At 44.5% G+C, this 19,023-nt stretch overlaps 1 protein-coding gene across 6 annotated transcripts in view; it reads left to right on the forward strand.

The window, feature by feature from the left end:
* The window catches only part of LOC137427633 (uncharacterized), a 143,563-nt gene that overhangs the window by 38,096 nt on the left and 86,444 nt on the right, over positions 1-19,023 (forward strand). For all 6 annotated transcript variants that reach the window (XM_068117254.2, XM_068117256.2, XM_068117255.2 and 3 more), the window contains exons 4-5: positions 11,121-11,183; positions 11,303-11,356. In XM_068117254.2, coding sequence (XP_067973355.1) covers positions 11,121-11,183; positions 11,303-11,356 — 117 coding nt within the window. The remainder of the gene's footprint in view (positions 1-11,120; positions 11,184-11,302; positions 11,357-19,023) is intronic.

Raw genomic sequence — 19,023 nt, forward strand, 5'->3', positions numbered from 1 at the left:
ACAATCGAAATCCGATTTGAAATCGGAGCCAAATTGATGCCGTAAGGTGTGCCTGCACGTGTGGATATTTTACCTGTGGAAGATTCACTTTGGAAATACGACCCATTTAAAATGTTAGATTTTGGATAACTTCGTCATTGTAAATCGGATTTCCACAAAATAAAGGTCACCATTGCTTGCAGATACCTCTCTTTCTCCTTAAAATTGAAGACAGGATGAACTTCAGAGCGAGAAATAAGCCGAGGCGGCGGAGAGTTTTACAATGTTATTTTCCAATGTAAATGACAATATCGTGTAGTTTTACGAAAATTCATCAGAATTTGCCCAGATTTGTTGCATTCGAATGTTAACACCCTCTAGCGACTGCCAAATCCGAAGACAATTTAATTTCGAGCTACCCTTAGCTCGTGAGGTGGTTATGTCACATGGCCTGGTCAAAAAAAAGTGGTGTGGTTCTTCTTCTTCAGGCAATAACAACTTCTAGTTTCCAGACCGTACATCCAATCATCTTGAGATTTTGCACACTTGTTACTGTTCATGACTTCTAGGAGAGTATGAAGTTTCACGTCGATCAATAAAGCGATTCAAGAGATATCCATAAAAAAAATTTAAAACTTTAGTTAACGATATCTGCCAAACCACGTGACCTATCGCAAATTCTAAAATGACATTTTAGTAGACTGACATGCTGAAGAGATCTGTGAATTTTCTCCTCGATTGGATCAAAAATGAGGGAGGAGCTAGGTTTTAAAGGTTCATGCTTAAAAACGTCATAACTCTGAAACCATGTGTCGGATGATGTCGTGCTCGTTGACTTTTTTGTTCGTCATGAGTATGCGATGCCGCTTGCAAAGTTTGGCCTCGATCTGTTCAGCCGTTGCAGAGAAAAAGCGGTTTTCGTGTTTTCACGAAAAACAATATGGCTGCCGAACCACGTGACCTACGACGTCATATTTACCATTAAAATATTCTACAGACCGAGTCCCTCCTATGGTGAAATTTTATCTCAATCGGCCCTATTATTGCAGAGAAAATGTTTTTTAAAGGAAATTAAAACTTAAAATGGCAATAGCACTCACTGTGAGACGTGGTCTGGCAGGACAAAATGGTGTGTTTCTTCTTCTTTCAACAATAAAGACTTTTTGCTTCACGACCGTTCATCCAATCATCTTGAAATTTTGCAGACTTGTTACTCTTCATGACTTCTACTACAATATGAAGTTTCATGTCGATCAATAAAGCGATTCAAGAGATATCCATTTAAAAAAAAAATTCGTTTAATTAACGATATCTGCCAAACCACGTGACCTATCGTAAATTCTAAAATGACATTTTAGTAGACTGACATGCTGAACAGACCTGTGAATTTTCTCCTCGATTGGATCAAAAATGAGGGAGGAGCTAAGTTTTAAAGGTTAATGCTTAAAACGTCATAACTCTGAAACCATGTGTCGGATGATGTCGTGCTCGCTGACTTTTTTGTTCGTCATGGGCATGCGATTCTGCTTGCAAAGTTTGGCCTCGATCTGTTCAGCCGTTGAAGAGAAAAAGCGGTTTTCGTGTTTTCACGAAAAACAAGATGGCGGCCGAACCACGTGACCTGCGACGTCATAATTACCATTAAAATATTCTGCAGACCGAGTCCCTCCTATGGTGAAAATTTTATCTCAATCGGCCCTATTATTGCAGAGAAAATGTTTTTTAAAGGAAATTAAAACTGAAAATGGCAATCGCACTGATGTCGGATGATGTCGTGGCCTGGGAGGACAAATTGGTGTGTTTCTTCTTCTTTCAACAATAAAGACTTTAGCTTTGCGACCGTACATCCAATCATCTTGAAATTTTGCACACTTGTTCCACCCGATGAGAGCTACATTGCATTAAAAATTCAAGTCGATCCATGCAGTGGTTCAAGAGTTACAAGCTTTTTAAAATTTAAAACTTCCATTATTTATTGCGGCCAAACCATGTGACTTATCAAAACGTCTCAAGTAACGATGAAACATCCCCCCATGTGGAACATTTGTGTAAAGTTTCCACTCGATATCTCCACAAATTATGGAGGTGATTCCATTTGGAATTTTAAAACGTCATAACTCTGAAACCACGTGTCGGATGACGTCGTGCTCGCTGACTTTTTTGTTTGTCATGGGTATCCGAATATGCATGCCAAGTTTGGGCTCGATCCGTTCAGCCGTTGCGGAGAAAAAGGGTTTTTTGTGTTTTTTCACGGAAAACAAGATGGCGGCCGAACCATGTGACGTATGACTTCGAAAATTTTCGCATTCTGAGTTTTTTTTAACTAAGCATCTGGGGAAAAAATCTCATTTTCGGGGGAGAAAAACTGTGTTTGACGAATTCTAACCTCTTAACGTTAGCATTTTTGATATACTCAATACACATGTTTTTTGTTCCCATTGCAGAGTTCTTTAGAATGAGCCATTCCTCAAATTTTTCCATTGAGCCGTTTCGGAGATACAGAGGGGCAAAGTTGAAGGTGTTTTACAAGATGGCGCCCATACCACGTGACCTATGACGTCATCATTAGCATTAAAAAATTATACGAGCCTAGCCGATCATTTGATGAAAATTTCCTGTCAATCCGACCAGCGGTTGCTGAGAAACTTAATTATGAAGTTTTCGGAGGTGTAAAATAGGGTGGAAGAATAATAATAATAAGAAAAACTCTAGCAGTAATAATAGGTTACTCTCCATTTATGGAGAGTAAACCTAATAACTAGAACTGCCACTTTAAAACTGCTGGCAGTGATGACCGGTTTACTCGCACCCACTTTTGATGCAACCCCACTGTTGATACAACCCCACTTTTGATACAACCCCACTAGTGATACAACCCCACTTTCATTGGACATGCTTTGACACAACCCCCTTGGATACAACCCCGACACACACACACACACACACACACACACACACACACACACACACACACACACACACACACACACACACATCCCCCCTACCCCCTCCCACACACACACCCACACCCCTTGCCCCACACGCACACCCCTCCAAACACACACACCCACACACACACACACACACACACCCACACACACACATCCCTCCCCCCCCCCACACACACACACATCCCTCCCCCCCCCACACACACACACATCCCTCCCCCCACACACACACACACATCCCCCCTACACACACACACACACACACACACACACACACACGCACACGCACACGCACACGCACACACACACATGCACACACACATACACACATCCCCCCTAACCCCACCCACACCCCTCCCCCAAACACACACACACACACACAACCAACCCCCCCTCCCCCCCACCACCTACACACACACACACACACACACACACATCCCTCCACCCCCACACACACACACATCCCCCCTACACACACACACGCTTATTTTTCAAGATATGCAGGTTGCAAGGTCAGACATATATATGGTGGCGGCCATCTTGGATTTTGACGTGGCGACCCAATTTTTGATAGCGTTCTTCCTTGTGCCTAGATACACCCACACACCAAATTAGAAGTTGCTACTTCGCTTATTTTTCAAGATATGCAGGTTGCAAGGTCAGACATATATATGGTGGCGGTCATCTTGGATTTTGACGTGGCGACCCAATTTTCGATAGCGTTCTTCCTTGTGCCTAGATACACCCACACACCAAATTAGAAGTTGCTACTTCGCTTATTTTTCAATATATGCAGGTTGCAAGGTTCAGACATACATGGTGGCGGCCATCTTGGATTTTGCCGTGGCGACCCAATTTTCAATAGCTGGCGCATGCGCAGATGGGTTGCACTGCAATGCCACTGAAAAGCGGCTGAGAAAACCGCGCATGCGCAGATCGCGGACATGATTCATTTCGATTTCCATCTTTATTTAATTTCCGAAAAGACGTCTGCATTCGAAAATCGCGTGATGACGTCACGACGTAAATGCATTTCTTCATATAACTTCAAATCGGCTGGATGGATTTTGACGAAATAAACGGCATCGTGTAGGGCATTTATTTGCGCAAATTTGAGGACCAATTGCGACCATGACAGCCATTTCCTTCTCGCACAGCACCAAACATTCGAATGCGTCAATCCCGTCAACCCTGCGCATGCGCAGGTGGTGCGACTAAGCACTTAAACGCTGAAAAAATCGCGCATGCGCAAATGGTAGCGCTGGAGCGCAAGGTCACATGTGCACGCTTACGTAATATGTGGATGGATGTTTGCGTATGTGCAAATGGGCCACTGTATGTTCGTGTATTACGTACGCGCTGTGATGGGCGGGGCGTATGGTGTTCATGAAATGGTCAAATGCGGAAGTGCTGGAAGCAGTTGCGATGGTGTCGCACGATCTCTTCTCGCGGTCCACAAGATTATCACAGAGAGGTGCAGCTTCCAGCGTTTCTAGATCTGATCCAGGCCTATCCAACGAGACCAGTCCCAGCATTCTAGGCCCAATGGTTGTCTCAGACGGACCCGACAACGGACGTGTTTGTTTTAACTCGAGCCGATTCGATCAGAGACGTGCTGGCGAACATAACCAGTCATATATTTTGAACGCGTGGCTCGATTTTTACAAAATAAACTTTTTCTTGCCGGGCCTAACCGTGCGCGTCCTGGAAGTGAATCTTCTTCTTCAGTCCCTCATTACTTTCAGTGAAATACGATCGAGTTAAAAATAGTCCGAATTTGAGCAAATCTGTTTCATTCGTTTGTTAATATGCCTCATCTATTGACAAATCTGCAATTATAATTTTTTTTGAAGTTCAAATGACCGCGGGAGATCGCGTTATCGTGAGCACGTTCTGGAAAGACAAAATGGTGTGTTTCTTCTTCTTTCAACAATAAAGACTTATAGCTTCGCGACCGTACATCCAATCATCTTGAAATTTTGCACACTTGTTACTCTTCATGACTTCTACTACAGTATGAAGTTTCACGTCGATCAATAAAGCGATTCAAGAGATATCCATTAAAAAAATTTTTTTTTCGTTTAATTAACGATATCTGCCAAACCACGTGACCTATCGCAAATTCTAAAATGACATTTTAGTAGACTGACATGCTGAACAGATCTATGAATTTTCTCCTCGATTGGATCAAAAATGAGGGAGGAGCTAGGTTTTAAAGGTTCATGCTTAAAAACGTCATAACTCTGAAACCATGTGTCGGATGATGTCGTGCTCGTTGACTTTTTTGTTCGTCATGAGTATGCGATGCCGCTTGCAAAGTTTGGCCTCGATCTGTTCAGCCGTTGCAGAGAAAAGCGGTTTTCGTGTTTTCACGAAAAACAATATGGCTGCCGAACCACGTGACCTACGACGTCATATTTACCATTAAAATATTCTACAGACCGAGTCCCTCCTATGGTGAAAATTTTATCTCAATCGGCCCTATTATTGCAGAGAAAATGTTTTTTAAAGGAAATTAAAACTTAAAATGGCAATAGCGCTCACTGTGAGACGTGGCCTGGCAGGACAAAATGGTGTGTTTCCTCTTCTTTCAACAATAAAGACATAGCTTCGCGACCGTACATCCAATCATCTTGAAATTTTGCACACTTGTTACTCTTCATGACCTCTACTACAGTATGAAGTTTCACGTCGATCAATAAAGCGATTCAAGAGATATCCATTTAAAAAAAAATATTTTCGTTTAATTAACGATATCTGCCAAACCACGTGACCTATCGCAAATTCTAAAATGACATTTTAGTAGACTGACATGCTGAACAGATCTGTGAATTTTCTCCTCGATTGGATCAAAAATGAGGGAGGAGCTAGGTTTTAAAGGTTCATGCTTAAAAACGTCATAACTCTGAAACCATGTGTCGGATGATGTCGTGCTCGCTGACTTTTTTGTTCGTCATGAGTATGCGATTCGGCTTGCAAAGTTTGGCCTCGATCTGTTCAGCCGTTGCAGAGAAAAAGCGGTTTTCGTGTTTTCACGAAAAACAATATGGCTGCCGAACCACGTGACCTACGACGTCATATTTACCATTAAAATATTCTACAGACCGAGTCCCTCCTATGGTGAAAATTTTATCTCAATCGGCCCTATTATTGCAGAGAAAATGTTTTTTAAAGGAAATTAAAACTTAAAATGGCAATAGCACTCACTGTGAGACGTGGCCTGGCAGGACAAAATGGTGTGTCTCTTCTTCTTTCAACAATAAAGACTTATAGCTTCGCGACCGTACATCCAATCATCTTGAAATTTTGCACAATTGTTACTCTTCATGACTGCTACTACAGCATGAAGTTTCACGTCGATCAATAAAGCGATTCAAGAGATATCCATTAAAAAAAAAATCGTTTAATTAACGATATCTGCCAAACCACGTGACCTATCGCAAATTCTAAAATGACATTTTAGTAGACTGACATGCTGAACAGATCTGTGAATTTTCTCCTCGATTGGATCAAAAATGAGGGAGGAGCTAGGTTTTAAAGGTTCATGCTTAAAAACGTCATAACTCTGAAACCATTTGTCGGATGATGTCGTGCTCGCTGACTTTTTTGTTCGTCATGAGTATGCGATGCCGCTTGCAAAGTTTGGCCTCGATCTGTTCAGCCGTTGCAGAGAAAAAGGGATTTTCGTGTTTTCACGAAAAACAAGATGGCGGCCGAACCACGTGACCTGCGACGTCAAAACAAGATGGCGGCCGAACCACGTGACCTGCGACGTCATAATTACCATTAAAATATTCTACAGACCGAGTCCCTCCTATGGTGAAAATTTTATCTCAATCGGCCCTATTATTGCAGAGAAAATGTTTTTTAAAGGAAATTAAAACAGAAAATGGCAATCGCACTGATGTCGGATGATGTCGTGGCCTGGGAGGACAAAATGGTGTGTTTCTTCTTCTTTCAACAATAAAGACTTTAGCTTCGCGACCGTACATCCAATCATCGTGAAATTTTGCACACTTGTTCCACCCGATGAGAGCTACATTGCATTAAAAATTCAAGTCGATCCATGCAGCGGTTCAAGAGTTACAAGTTTTTAAAAATTTAACTTCCATTATTTATTGCGGCCAAACCATGTGACTTATCAAAACATCTCAAGTAACGATGAAACATCCCCCCATGTGGAACATTTGTGTAAAGTTTCCACTCGATATCTCCACAAATTATGGAGGTGATTCCATTTCTAGTTTGAAATTTGAAAACGTCATAACTCTGAAACCACGTGTCGGATGACGTCGTGCTCGCTGACTTTTTTGTTTGTCATGGGTATCCGAATATGCATGCCAAGTTTGGGCTCGATCCGTTCAGCCGTTGCGGAGAAAAAGGGTTTTTTGTGTTTTTTCATGGAAAACAAGATGGCGGCCGAACCATGTGACGTATGACTTCGAAAATTTTCGCATTCTGAGTTTTTTTTAACTAAGCATCTGGGGAAAAAATCTCATTTTCGGGGGAGAAAAACTGTGTTTGACGAATTCTAACCTCTTAACGTTAGCATTTTTTATATACTCAATACACATGTTTTTTGTTCCCATTGCAGAGTTCTTTAGAATGAGCCATTCCTCAAATTTTTCCATTGAGCCGTTTCGGAGATACAGAGGGGCAAAGTTGAAGGTGTTTTACAAGATGGCGCCCATACCACGTGACCTATGACGTCATCATTAGCATAAAAAAATTCTACGAGCCTAGGCGATCATTTGATGAAAATTTCCTGTCAATCCGACCAGCGGTTGCTGAGAAACTTAATTATGAAGTTTTCGGAGGTGCAAAATAGGGTGGAAGAATAATAATAATAAGAAAAACTCTAGCAGTAATAATAGGTTACTCTCCATTTATGGAGAGTAAACCTAATAATAAGAAAAACTCTAGCAGTAATAATAGGTTACTCTCCATTTATGGAGAGTAAACCTAATTAGTTCCTCAAATATAGACTGACGTCTGTAGACAGACAGACAGACAGATTGAACCAATTGTTTACTCAATCCAATAGACCCCAAGCCTCAGCAGGTGTTAGCTTTTATCCCCGAGGCGACCATTCATTTCCAGTCATTTGCCGGTGCAAGGGGTCAATTGAGGAGTGTTTTTCATTGTGCCTACGTCAAGCAAATAAGTTGATTGTCCATTGAGCGTCAACCATAGACTAGGTATCTTCTGTCGTTCCAAGTCATTCCTTGAGAAATTAAAACTAGTCGGCCTGCAAGGACTTTATCCATAGCTCAATGGAATGGTTCTTCACCGATGGGCTAGAACCCAGTATCACATCTCTTTCTCCTGAATTCTGTGCAATCTGTGTTCTCAACATTATTGGCATCTTCCGCAATGAGGCCAAAGCACAAGGCCTGTTCTTTAACATCACAGACAGGTCGGTGGTCTCACTAAATTTTGTATGCCTCTGCTGATGAAGTCACCGGAGGCATGATGTTTTCGGGTTGTCCGTCCGTCCGTGCGTCTGTCGTAGGTTTTCGTTTCCGCGATAACTTAAGAACGGCTGAACGGAACTAAGTTAAGCTTGGTACAAGTACGTATAATGATGTAAAGATAAATGGTTTCGATTATGGGGTCAAGAGGTCAAAGGTCAGATTCTGCCATAGGTTTTTTATACCACCATAACTTGAGAACGGCTGAAGGGAACTAAGTTAAGCTTGGTACAAGTATGTATATTGATGTAAAGATAAATGGTTTCGATTATGGGGTCAAGAGGTCAAAGGTCAGATTCTGCCATAGGTTTTTGATACCACCATAACTTGAGAATGGCTGAAGGGAACTAAGTTAAGCTTGGTACAAGTATGTATAGTATATTGATGTAAAGATAAATGGTTTCGATTATGGGGTCAAGAGGTCAAAGGTCAGATTCTGCCATTGGTTTTTGATACCACCATAACTTGAGAATGGCTGAAGGGAACTAAGTTAAGCTTGGTACAAGTATGTATATTGATGTAAAGATCAATGGTTTCGATTATGAGGTCATAGGTCAGATTCTGCCATCGGTTTTTGATACCACCATAACTTGAGAACGGCTGAAGGGAACCAAGTCAAACTTGGTGCAAGAATGTATAATGAGGTAAAGATAAACAGATTAGATTATGGGGTGAAGAGGTTAAATGTCAGAGGTCCCATTCTGCGCTACAGGTAAAAATCCTATTACTGCGCTAACTTTTGACTTTTTGTCCCACCGTGCCTCACTGTCCGTTTGTTGCCTTTTTACCCTCATTGAGCCTCTATCTTATTTAAAAAAAAAAAAAAAAAAAAAAAATGAAAGTTTTTTGGAGCTAATGCTATTGGCAACGTCAGGATGAAACGGGTACTTTGTGATTTACTCGTGTTTCTGCATTGCGAGACGACGGAAGGATTACACGGGATTGTAAACAAAGTATTCTGGTGACGTAGTAACAGATATCATGACTGGAAAAGGGAAAATGGATTTAGTCTAGTAGGAAGACTAGGTCCCCCTGCACCCCCCGGAGATATACTTCTAATCAGTGTTTCTGGATTGGAAAAAATGTGTAGAAAATGACTAGCTATGGCCCCAAGCTGTAAAAATGTCCCACATACCATTTTTATGCAAATTACTGCTGCAAATTTTATGCAAAATTATGCAAATTTTATGCAAATTTTTGATGAGGAGTAGAGTTGAGGGGTCTTTGAGGGCTTCATCGAGGTGCTCTCGGTTGCAAGACTGGGTCATTCTGAGAAGCACAGCAGGGTCAGAGATCATGATGTTCTCCTCCTCAGTGAATCTCTCCATCAACAGCCTCTCCATTGCCTCACACACTGTTTTGAGGCAAAAGAGGGACTTTGCGTAGGCCTTTCCACTGAGAACACCTTTGAGAGATCCACTTGTTACTAGTTGTGCCTCAAAGAGAATCTCTGCATATCCAGAACCACGCATCTTGTGTCCAGTGAGCATCCCGATGTAGTTCATGGATGTGTGGAAGGGTCCAATCGTTACTACATGACTAGCAAATTCATTTGGCCAGCGCCAGATGATGGGAAGGGCTTTCATGCAGACACCCAGATCAAATGTATTCAGGACCCATCTCTGACCCACCTCAGCAGTTGCTGCCTCGGAACGCTTCAGTAGCTCACGAACAACTGCGTTGTCTGTGATCGGTCTGTGCCTGGTGCCTGCATGGCATGGCAATGGCCTGCAGCCTGTGCCTGGGCTAGGGGGTTTCACCTCTGCAACTGGTTCTCCCCCACCCAGCAAATCAACAGTCGACTACTGCACGCCTATCCACCAACCGATCACAGACAACGCAGTTGTTCGTGAGCTACTGAAGCGTTCCGAGGCAGCAACTGCTGAGGTGGGTCAGAGATGGGTCCTGAATACATTTGATCTGGGTGTCTGCATGAAAGCCCTTCCCATCATCTGGCGCTGGCCAAATGAATTTGCTAGTCATGTAGTAACGATTGGACCCTTCCACACATCCATGAACTACATCGGGATGCTCACTGGACACAAGATGCGTGGTTCTGGATATGCAGAGATTCTCTTTGAGGCACAACTAGTAACAAGTGGATCTCTCAAAGGTGTTCTCAGTGGAAAGGCCTAGGCAAAGTCCCTCTTTTGCCTCAAAACAGTGTGTGAGGCAATGGAGAGGCTGTTGATGGAGAGATTCACTGAGGAGGAGAACATCATGATCTCTGACCCTGCTGTGCTTCTCAGAATGACCCAGTCTTGCAACCGAGAGCACCTCGATGAAGCCCTCAAAGACCCCTCAACTCTACTCCTCATCAAAAATTTGCATAAAATTTGCATAATTTTGCATAAAATTTGCAGCAGTAATTTGCATAAAAATGGTATGTGGGACATTTTTACAGCTTGGGGCCATAGCTAGTCATTTTCTACACATTTTTTCCAATCTAGAAACACTGATTAGAAGTATATCTCCAGGGGGTGCAGAGGGACCTAGTCTTCCTACTAGACTAATTAGAATTCCCTTCCAAGTAGACTTCCATCCAACGTCCAGTAACAGGACGATCCGAGGTGCGATAATGGAATCCGAGGTGCAGACGGAGGGGGTCATATTTTCTATCATACTTGTTGAGGTGATGAATAGAATGAGCATTTGAAAGTAAATTCAGAAATGGTTCTTTAACTTCATCTTTGGGGGTTTTTCCCCCTCATTGTTTTTGCAGATGTTATTGTGAAAGTGGAGGTGGAGACTGAATTTGAGGACAATTCGACCTCACAAGTCAAAGGTATAAATACATATTTTGATTTGTTCCTGTTACATTTCCATGACAAGTGTACATTGGGTGAGAAAGCTCCTGACCAACACAGTTCAAAACTTCCTGGTTCTGGATATTTGTTGCTGCAGATTTTAACAGGAAGCTGAAGGTGGATCCTGAACTTACTGATTACCAGATGGATGGTAAGTGTCATAAACTTAAATAACTTTTATGTTCGTGCACTGCCCATAATAAATAATATTTGTACTTGAGTGTTGAACCTCCGCCAATTGGCTGATTTCTGTTCAATGGGGAATGCCAAACAAGAAAAATGCAAATATTATACATATTGTTATGAATTTTGGGTAGGGCAGATATAGATTTAGGTAGATCTGCATAGGTAGGTGCTCCGATGTCGCGAAGAAGAAGAACCATCTCAATGTAAGTAAGTCAGGGACCTGTCTAGCCCGGTTTGTTGGAGTAAGCTGTGTATCTGTGTCCCCGCCACAAGGGGGCGCGGCATGTTAAGTAGTTCTAGGGTTTATGCTAATTCCCCGGTGTGTCGTCCCCTCTGTGATTATTCCGGTGTCCCTTATGGCAACACATCACATACATTAGCTGGGCCCAATAGAGCACCACATTAATGTGAAAGACACATGAAAGCCCACTTGGAGTTTGCAAAAAAGCACCAAAAGGACTCTCAGACTGTGAGAAACAAGATTCTGTGGGCTTTCATGTGTCTTTCACTGAGGAGAGGCTTCCGTCTGGCCACTCTGCCATAAAGCCCAGATCGGTGGAGTGTTGCAGTGATGGTTGTCCTTCTGGAAGTTTCTCCCATCTCCACACAGGATCTCTGGAGCTCAGCCAGAGTGACTATCGGGTTCTTGGTCACCTCTTACCAAGGCCCTTCTCCCCCGATTGCTCAGTTTGGCTGGGTGGCCAGCTCTAGGAAGAGTCCTGGTTGTTCCAAACTTCTTCCATTTAAGAATTATGGAGTCCACTGTGCTCTTGGGAACCTTCAATGCAGCAGATTTTTTTTGTAGGCTTCCCAAAATCTGTGCAACAACAACAACAACATGCATTTTAAGGCAATTTTCCCTGCAAGAGCGGGGGTTAGCCTTGCGGTCCCCATGACAATCTTCTCCATTTTGCCCTATTTTCTGCATCTTTCCTTGTTAACCCCCTTGCCCGCATGTCTTCTTCCACCGTCTTTAGCCAAGTCTTTCTCGGTCTTCCCCGTCCTCTACTTCCTTCTACATTTATTTCCATCACTCTTCTCAACCAGTCACTTTCATCCTTCCTCAACACATGACCAAACCATCTCAACCTGTTCCTCTTCACAGCATCAATCACAGGCTCTATTCCCATCATCTTTCGCAATTCATCATTTGTCTTCCTCTCTCTCAGCGACACTCCGCACATCCACCGAACCATTCGCATTTCCACCCTTTCCAGCCTTTGTTGCTGCTCTACATTCATGACCCATGTCTCACTCCCATAAATCATAACACTTCTCACACATGCAGCATACACCTTTCCCTTCAGCTTCAACGACACTCCCCTCATCATCAGCACGCCACTCAGTTCCCGAAACCTCTTCCATGCACATCTCACTCCAGCAACCGTTGCCGAGTCTGATCCACCTTCTCCATTCAGCATGTCTCCGAGATAGCAAAATGTTTTCACACCTTCCAGCTTCACGCCGTGTCCAAGATCCAACTCAACATTTCCTCCATCTGCAGCTCCCTCTGTGCACACCTTACATTTGAATGTAGCTGCCACACTGGTTAATGACCCTCTCAGACCACTACATTTTTGATGAACCCACTCAGCGCACATTGTACATTGAATGGAGTTCACTCCGACACCCTTCCTGCACACAGCACACGGCCACTTCCCAGTTCTTTCCACCTGACCACATGCTTTACCACTTGCCATCACCTTCGTCTTTCCTATATTCACCTTCACACCTTTTGTCTCCATACTTTCCTTCCACTTTTTCATCTTTTCCTTCAGTCCATCCATACTTTCCGCAATCAACACCAGATCATCTGCATACAACAACTCCCACGGTAAACCCTCCTTTACGGTCTGAGCCAGCACCTCCATCACAGCTACAAATAGTAGTGGACTTTGTACCGACCCCTGATGCACTCCCACCTTCACCTCAAACTCACCACTGTTCCCGTCCTTCGTCCTTACAGCTGTGCGCGCTCTATTGTACATTGCCATCACAACTCTGATCAACCATTCCTCCACTTCTAACTTCCTCAATGCCCATGTCAATACTTCGCGTGGAACCCTATCGAATGCTTTCTCCAGATCAACAAACCCAAGAAACAACTTCTTCCTCTTCTCCATGTACTTCTCCTGCAACTGCCTCACAATAAAGAGCGCGTCTGTCGTTCCTCTTCCTGGCATAAATCCAAACTGCATTTCGTCGATCTTCACCTTCTTCCTTATCCTCCTCTCCAACACCCTTTCCAATACCTTCATTCCATGCTCCAATAACTTTATCGCTCGATACGAGCCACACTCCAGAGGGTCACCTTCCCCTTGTATAGAGGGACAAGGGTACTCAGTTCACAAGCCACTGGAATGCGGCCTTCTTTCACCACCAGATTACAGATCTCTGTCATTCTCTTCACACCCCAACTTCCTGCTGCCTTCAACATATCTCCCACAACTCCCGTCGGCCCTCCCGCTTTTCTACTCTTCATTGCTTTTATCGCTTTAATCGCTTTTATTGCTTCCTCAACTTCCTTCTCAGTTATCTTCTCTGCCGGTCCTAAAACTGGGTTACTCTCTATGTTGCCATCCCATTCATTCTCTGTATTCAACAGCATTTCCATATATCTTTTCCATCTTCCTTTAATTCCATCTGGGTCCACAACGATTTGTCCCACTTCATCCTTCAAGCAACTCACCCCCATCACATCACACCTCTCTTTCGCTATCTGCTTTGCAATCCTAAATACCGCTCTCTGACCCTCTTCCGAATCTGAGCGTTCTCCGAACATTTTCCTACATGTCTCCTGCGCCTTTGCTACCTCTTTCTTTGCAGCCTTCTTGGCTGCCTTATAACTTTCATGCTCTGCTTTTTCTGCTCCCGTACCCTTCGCCTTCTGCCACTCCTTGAACTTCTTCCTCTTCTCGTCAATCCTCTTTCCAACTTCATCATCCCACCACCATGTTTCCGAGTGCCTCGGTGGTCCTTTTGTCCATCCACATACCTCACCAACGGCTCCCAACAGACTATCTTTCATTGACATGCAACCACTTTCAAGCTCAACCACATCATCCTCGACCCGACTCAGCCTCTCTTTAAATGCCTCCCTTACTGTCACCTCTTTCAACCTCCACACCTTCATTCTCGGTTGGTACTTCACCCGCCGAGCTCTCCTCGCACCTTTCACCCTTATGTCGCAGACAACCAAGTGGTGCTGTGAAACAGCCTCCTCCCCCGGGATCACCTTTGTGTCCCGGAGGTGCCCCCTATCTCGCCTACGCACCATCAGGTAGTCAACGGTTGTCGTCGACCCACCTGACGTGTATGTAACAAGCTTATTATCCCCTTTCTGGAACTGAGTATTACAAATCAACAAATCAGCTCCATCAGCAAACTCCAAAATCCTTTCACCTTCTCCATTTCTCACACCATATCCGTAACCCCCATGAACTCCCTCATCTGTCAAAATCTGTCAAACTCCCTCATCTGAACACCAAAATCTGTGCCTCGACACAATCCTGTCTCTGAGCTCTGAATGCAGTTCTTTCGACCTCATGGCTTGGTTTTTGCTCTGATATGCATGGTCAGCTGTGAGACCTTATATAGACAGGTGTGTGCCTTTCCAAATCATGTCCAATCAATTGAATTTACCATAGGTGGACTCCAATCAAGGTGTAGAAACATCTCAAAGATGATCAAGAGAAATGGGAGGCACCGGAACTAAATTTCAAGTGTCATAGCAAAGGGTCTGAATACTTATGTCAATGTGATATTTCAGTTTTTTCTTTTTAATAAATTTGCAAAACTTTCTAAAATCCTGTTTTCTCTTTGTCATTATGGGGTATTGAGTGTAGATTGATGAGGGAAAAAAATACATTTAAACGATTTCAGCATAAGGCTGCAACATATCAAAATGTGAAAAAAGTGAAGGGATATGAATACTTTCTGAATGCACTATATATACACACACATATATATATATATATATATATATATATATATATATATATATATATATATATATATATATATATATATATTGTTACTGTCGCGGTTAAGATGTTATATTGACCGAGTGGTGGTGTATTACCGCGACCTAACACTAACAGTTCCCCCGATTCTTCCCCAACTCACCCGATTCACCCCAAACTTTGGCCGTATCGCACCGCAGCTGCCCAATCTGGAAAACTCTAAAACGACCGAATGCAAAGAGGAAAAGGAATAAGACGAGAAGACGGACAGAAGAGTAATTGGATTTATTATACACACAAGCAAAAAGAAAGCAGTCACGTTTATTTACAGACGAGATTAGATACACAGTGCAACGCTAGCTTACCTACAGTCTTAATTAACCCAGGGACAGAACAAACAAAAGACAGACTCACACGGGGAATGATGACAGGAATTGGCTGGAAGGAGAGGATGGCTTGGAGTTGTATTGTGCAGCACGATCGGCGCGTTTAGCAGCCGCCGTTCCTTCGCGGCCCTGCTCAAAACCGCCGTCCAGGCCCCAAGCGGCTGTTGAGTGTGGTTGCTGCTGTGGCAGCCACTGCTGCTGCTGCTGTGGACGTCGCGTGCTTTTCCAGGATTACAGCAGGCTTTGTGCTTTCTGGGATGTCCTCTCCTTGGATGTTCTCTATGTTCTCTTGGTCCAATCACTCCTCACCACCGACAACTCAACGCAACCAACGCAACCACTGACCACCACAACGCAACCACTGACGACCAAAACCACACAACTCAGCTCTGCTTCTTGGACCCTCTCTCTTCTCAACGGCTTGGGCTCCCTTTTGTCTGCCGGTAAAAGCTCATCTCTCAAAGCTTGTCTCAGCTTCTCTTTTGGGAGCGTCGCGCTGCGGATTTTAGCTGCGGTCACGCCTGCTCATTCCCTCCTCTCAGCGCCTCTCTTTCTTCTTCAAAGCTCGACTGCTTGGGGAGCGTCGCGCTGTGGGTTATATAGGCCCCGCCCCTCAACCTTTGCGAACCTACCCGATCGCTCTTCCTCCGCCCTCTCTAGCCAAACCCCTGGCTCATGGTTGGTCGAGTGGGGCTGGCTCACTCCTCCCCTCTATGACGAGGTGGAGACACGCCTTTCTTCTCCGACCCTGCCTCGTGGTCAATGGCGGTTATTGGAGGGGAGGTAATTGCCAAACGACGAAAAGGGGGAATGGAGGTTTTGGGAATGGGAATGAAGGGAATCTATCTCTTTCACTGGTGCAATGGAGTACTTCAATTAATGGGAGACACAGCCTTACCCTAAAACACAGAATAAGATATAACTATCGAACAGGGGTATTCTATTATTGGCTGACGTGTATGCTTGTGGACTAATTATGGGATGCCCTTTGACCTTTACACAGCTCCGGAGGCAGGGGGCGCAGAATAAACAATAATAATAATTCACACAATCAAAAAAATATACAGTCCTCATATCTGCAACACTGCACCCTCCTCCTCTTAGGCACGTCCCGGGCCTACAACTTTTTATTTAGTGTGACACGTAGGTGTAGTTCCCTCTACTTTTAACCTGACCCTGAGTGCGACAGTTTTAAAACATAAATAAATGTGTCCCGCTGCTCCATTGCACCCTGCCTAACAGACTTACGCCCACAGTTAACCGAATTGCGGAATGGTCTTCAAACTACACACTGACGGTGGGGAGCATTATTTACAATGACGCTATTTTTATTTACAAGACTAACCCAGGACCTGTGATTGTTCTTTCTGGGGGGGGGGAGACAGTCTGCTCTGCATCAATGCACCATGAAAGCACCCAAAAACGCACCAATACACACCCAAGCACCAATCGGTGCAGTCACCATTGTTCAAGAATAAAAAATAAATCAACAACCCCTAACCCTGCAGGTGATCTCTTGCTCTTCGGCTCCCTCTGCTGGTTATTATTATTGTCTTCCAGTTGTTGTCTTTCTTTCATTTTCTTACTGGCGGCCTATTTGCAATAAAGCTTGCCCAAACGTGTCCATTTTATTTATTTTATTTATGGCCCACAGGGCCGACTACGTGTGGTTCACCTGTGGGGCACCTGTGGCCCTGTGGCCAAGGTCCGCCAGCAAGATTTTGGGCCCTCATGGCTGGTTCCAGCAGAGGGGCCATGCCCCAACCCATGGGGTCCATAAGTGGTGCTCGGCCACAGACATGTGGTCCATAATGTGGTGCATCGATGCAGACAGCTGGTTCTGAGAGTTCCGGGCGCACAATGGCCGACTCACGCACGCTCCCCTCAGCGCCCCATGGCGCACAGGTCATGTGGGAGACAAAAGGGGGACAAGAGAAATGAGCGAGGGGTAAGGTCACAAGGGTACACGTCAATAAGGCAATGCAAGGCGAAATGCGTACGGAGAGCGAAATGAGAAAGCTCTTCCCTACCGTACGTCACCCCCCTGTCACCTACACTACCCTTGCCCTTACCCCATATGTACAAAAATCTACACATTACCAATCCGTCGCTACCGTCACGTCTTCCCCTTATTTCCCTTATACCAAATTCGTCTTCACTCCCCCACTATCCAAAATTTGCCATCACCCAATTCGTCATCAATCCTCATAAGGAGGGAGAGATGGAATTACACACAATGTCACACCCACGTCATGATGCGTCTCACAATCCAAAACATTTGCATCAAAAATAATTAAACATGGCATGGTGCGGAGTACCTGTCACCTCAGGTGAGTGGATGCAGATGGTGCGAGGAGATCCTTCATCCTAACTATCCTCTAAATGATTTTAACACACTTTACACTACCCGGGGTCTCTCCCTGCCAATCCATTGGCCAACTTACACTATGGGTTCTAAAAACCAATTCCCATTGACCAAACTGTGGTGCTTCTCAATTTGGGGTCTCACTCCCCCGATTCATCTCCCGGTGCCCTTGCACAATTTCTGGGCTGTGACGTGTAGCTCTCCCAGCAGGTCTACCCACCTGCACACCTCCACCACTGTAGTTGCCACCCGAGCTTACCTAGCTCCTCACCCTAACCTAACTAACTGGGGAAGACCCCTCCTGGCTCTGTCACCCCACTCGGTGCCCTCTAGCACTGGGCTACCCGGGTCCGTCCTCCGGATCCTCGGGCCCCATCCACAACAACTACTACCGGCTCCCAGAGCCCACCTGTGGCCTCACCTGGCCGACATCCTCACAGTGGTGGAGTGCCCAAACCAACTACACACACTAACAGGCTACACGCCCAGCCATTTCCACAACACTAATGCACCCATCCAAACATCATTCTTCCACTCGCACCACAGATGCCAATATCCAACCACAATTTACCTATAGCCTCTACCTAACGCTTACACTACCCGCCCCGGGTATTCGTGATGGGGGTCCATCCTTCCCCCATTCACACCTTCGCACCATCCACTCCACTCCATAGTTTCCACCATACTCACTCCACGACCATCCATCCCAATACGCCATATATCCCATACCATTTATTCCACACAACCATTCTCCATACCTGTTGTTGCACACCTGTGCACTCATACCTGGTGCCACCTGCACCCTCCTCCTCTTCCTGGACCATTTGGTCAACACAACACGCAATCACCACTCATACACTGCTTGTATGATACTCATATCATACACTCATACTCATACACTCATACACTCATACAATCA

This window comes from Myxine glutinosa, chromosome 5 (genome assembly GCF_964187855.1).
Source record: "Myxine glutinosa chromosome 5, kmMyxGlut1.1, whole genome shotgun sequence".
NCBI classification, from domain to species: Eukaryota; Metazoa; Chordata; class Myxini; order Myxiniformes; family Myxinidae; genus Myxine; species Myxine glutinosa.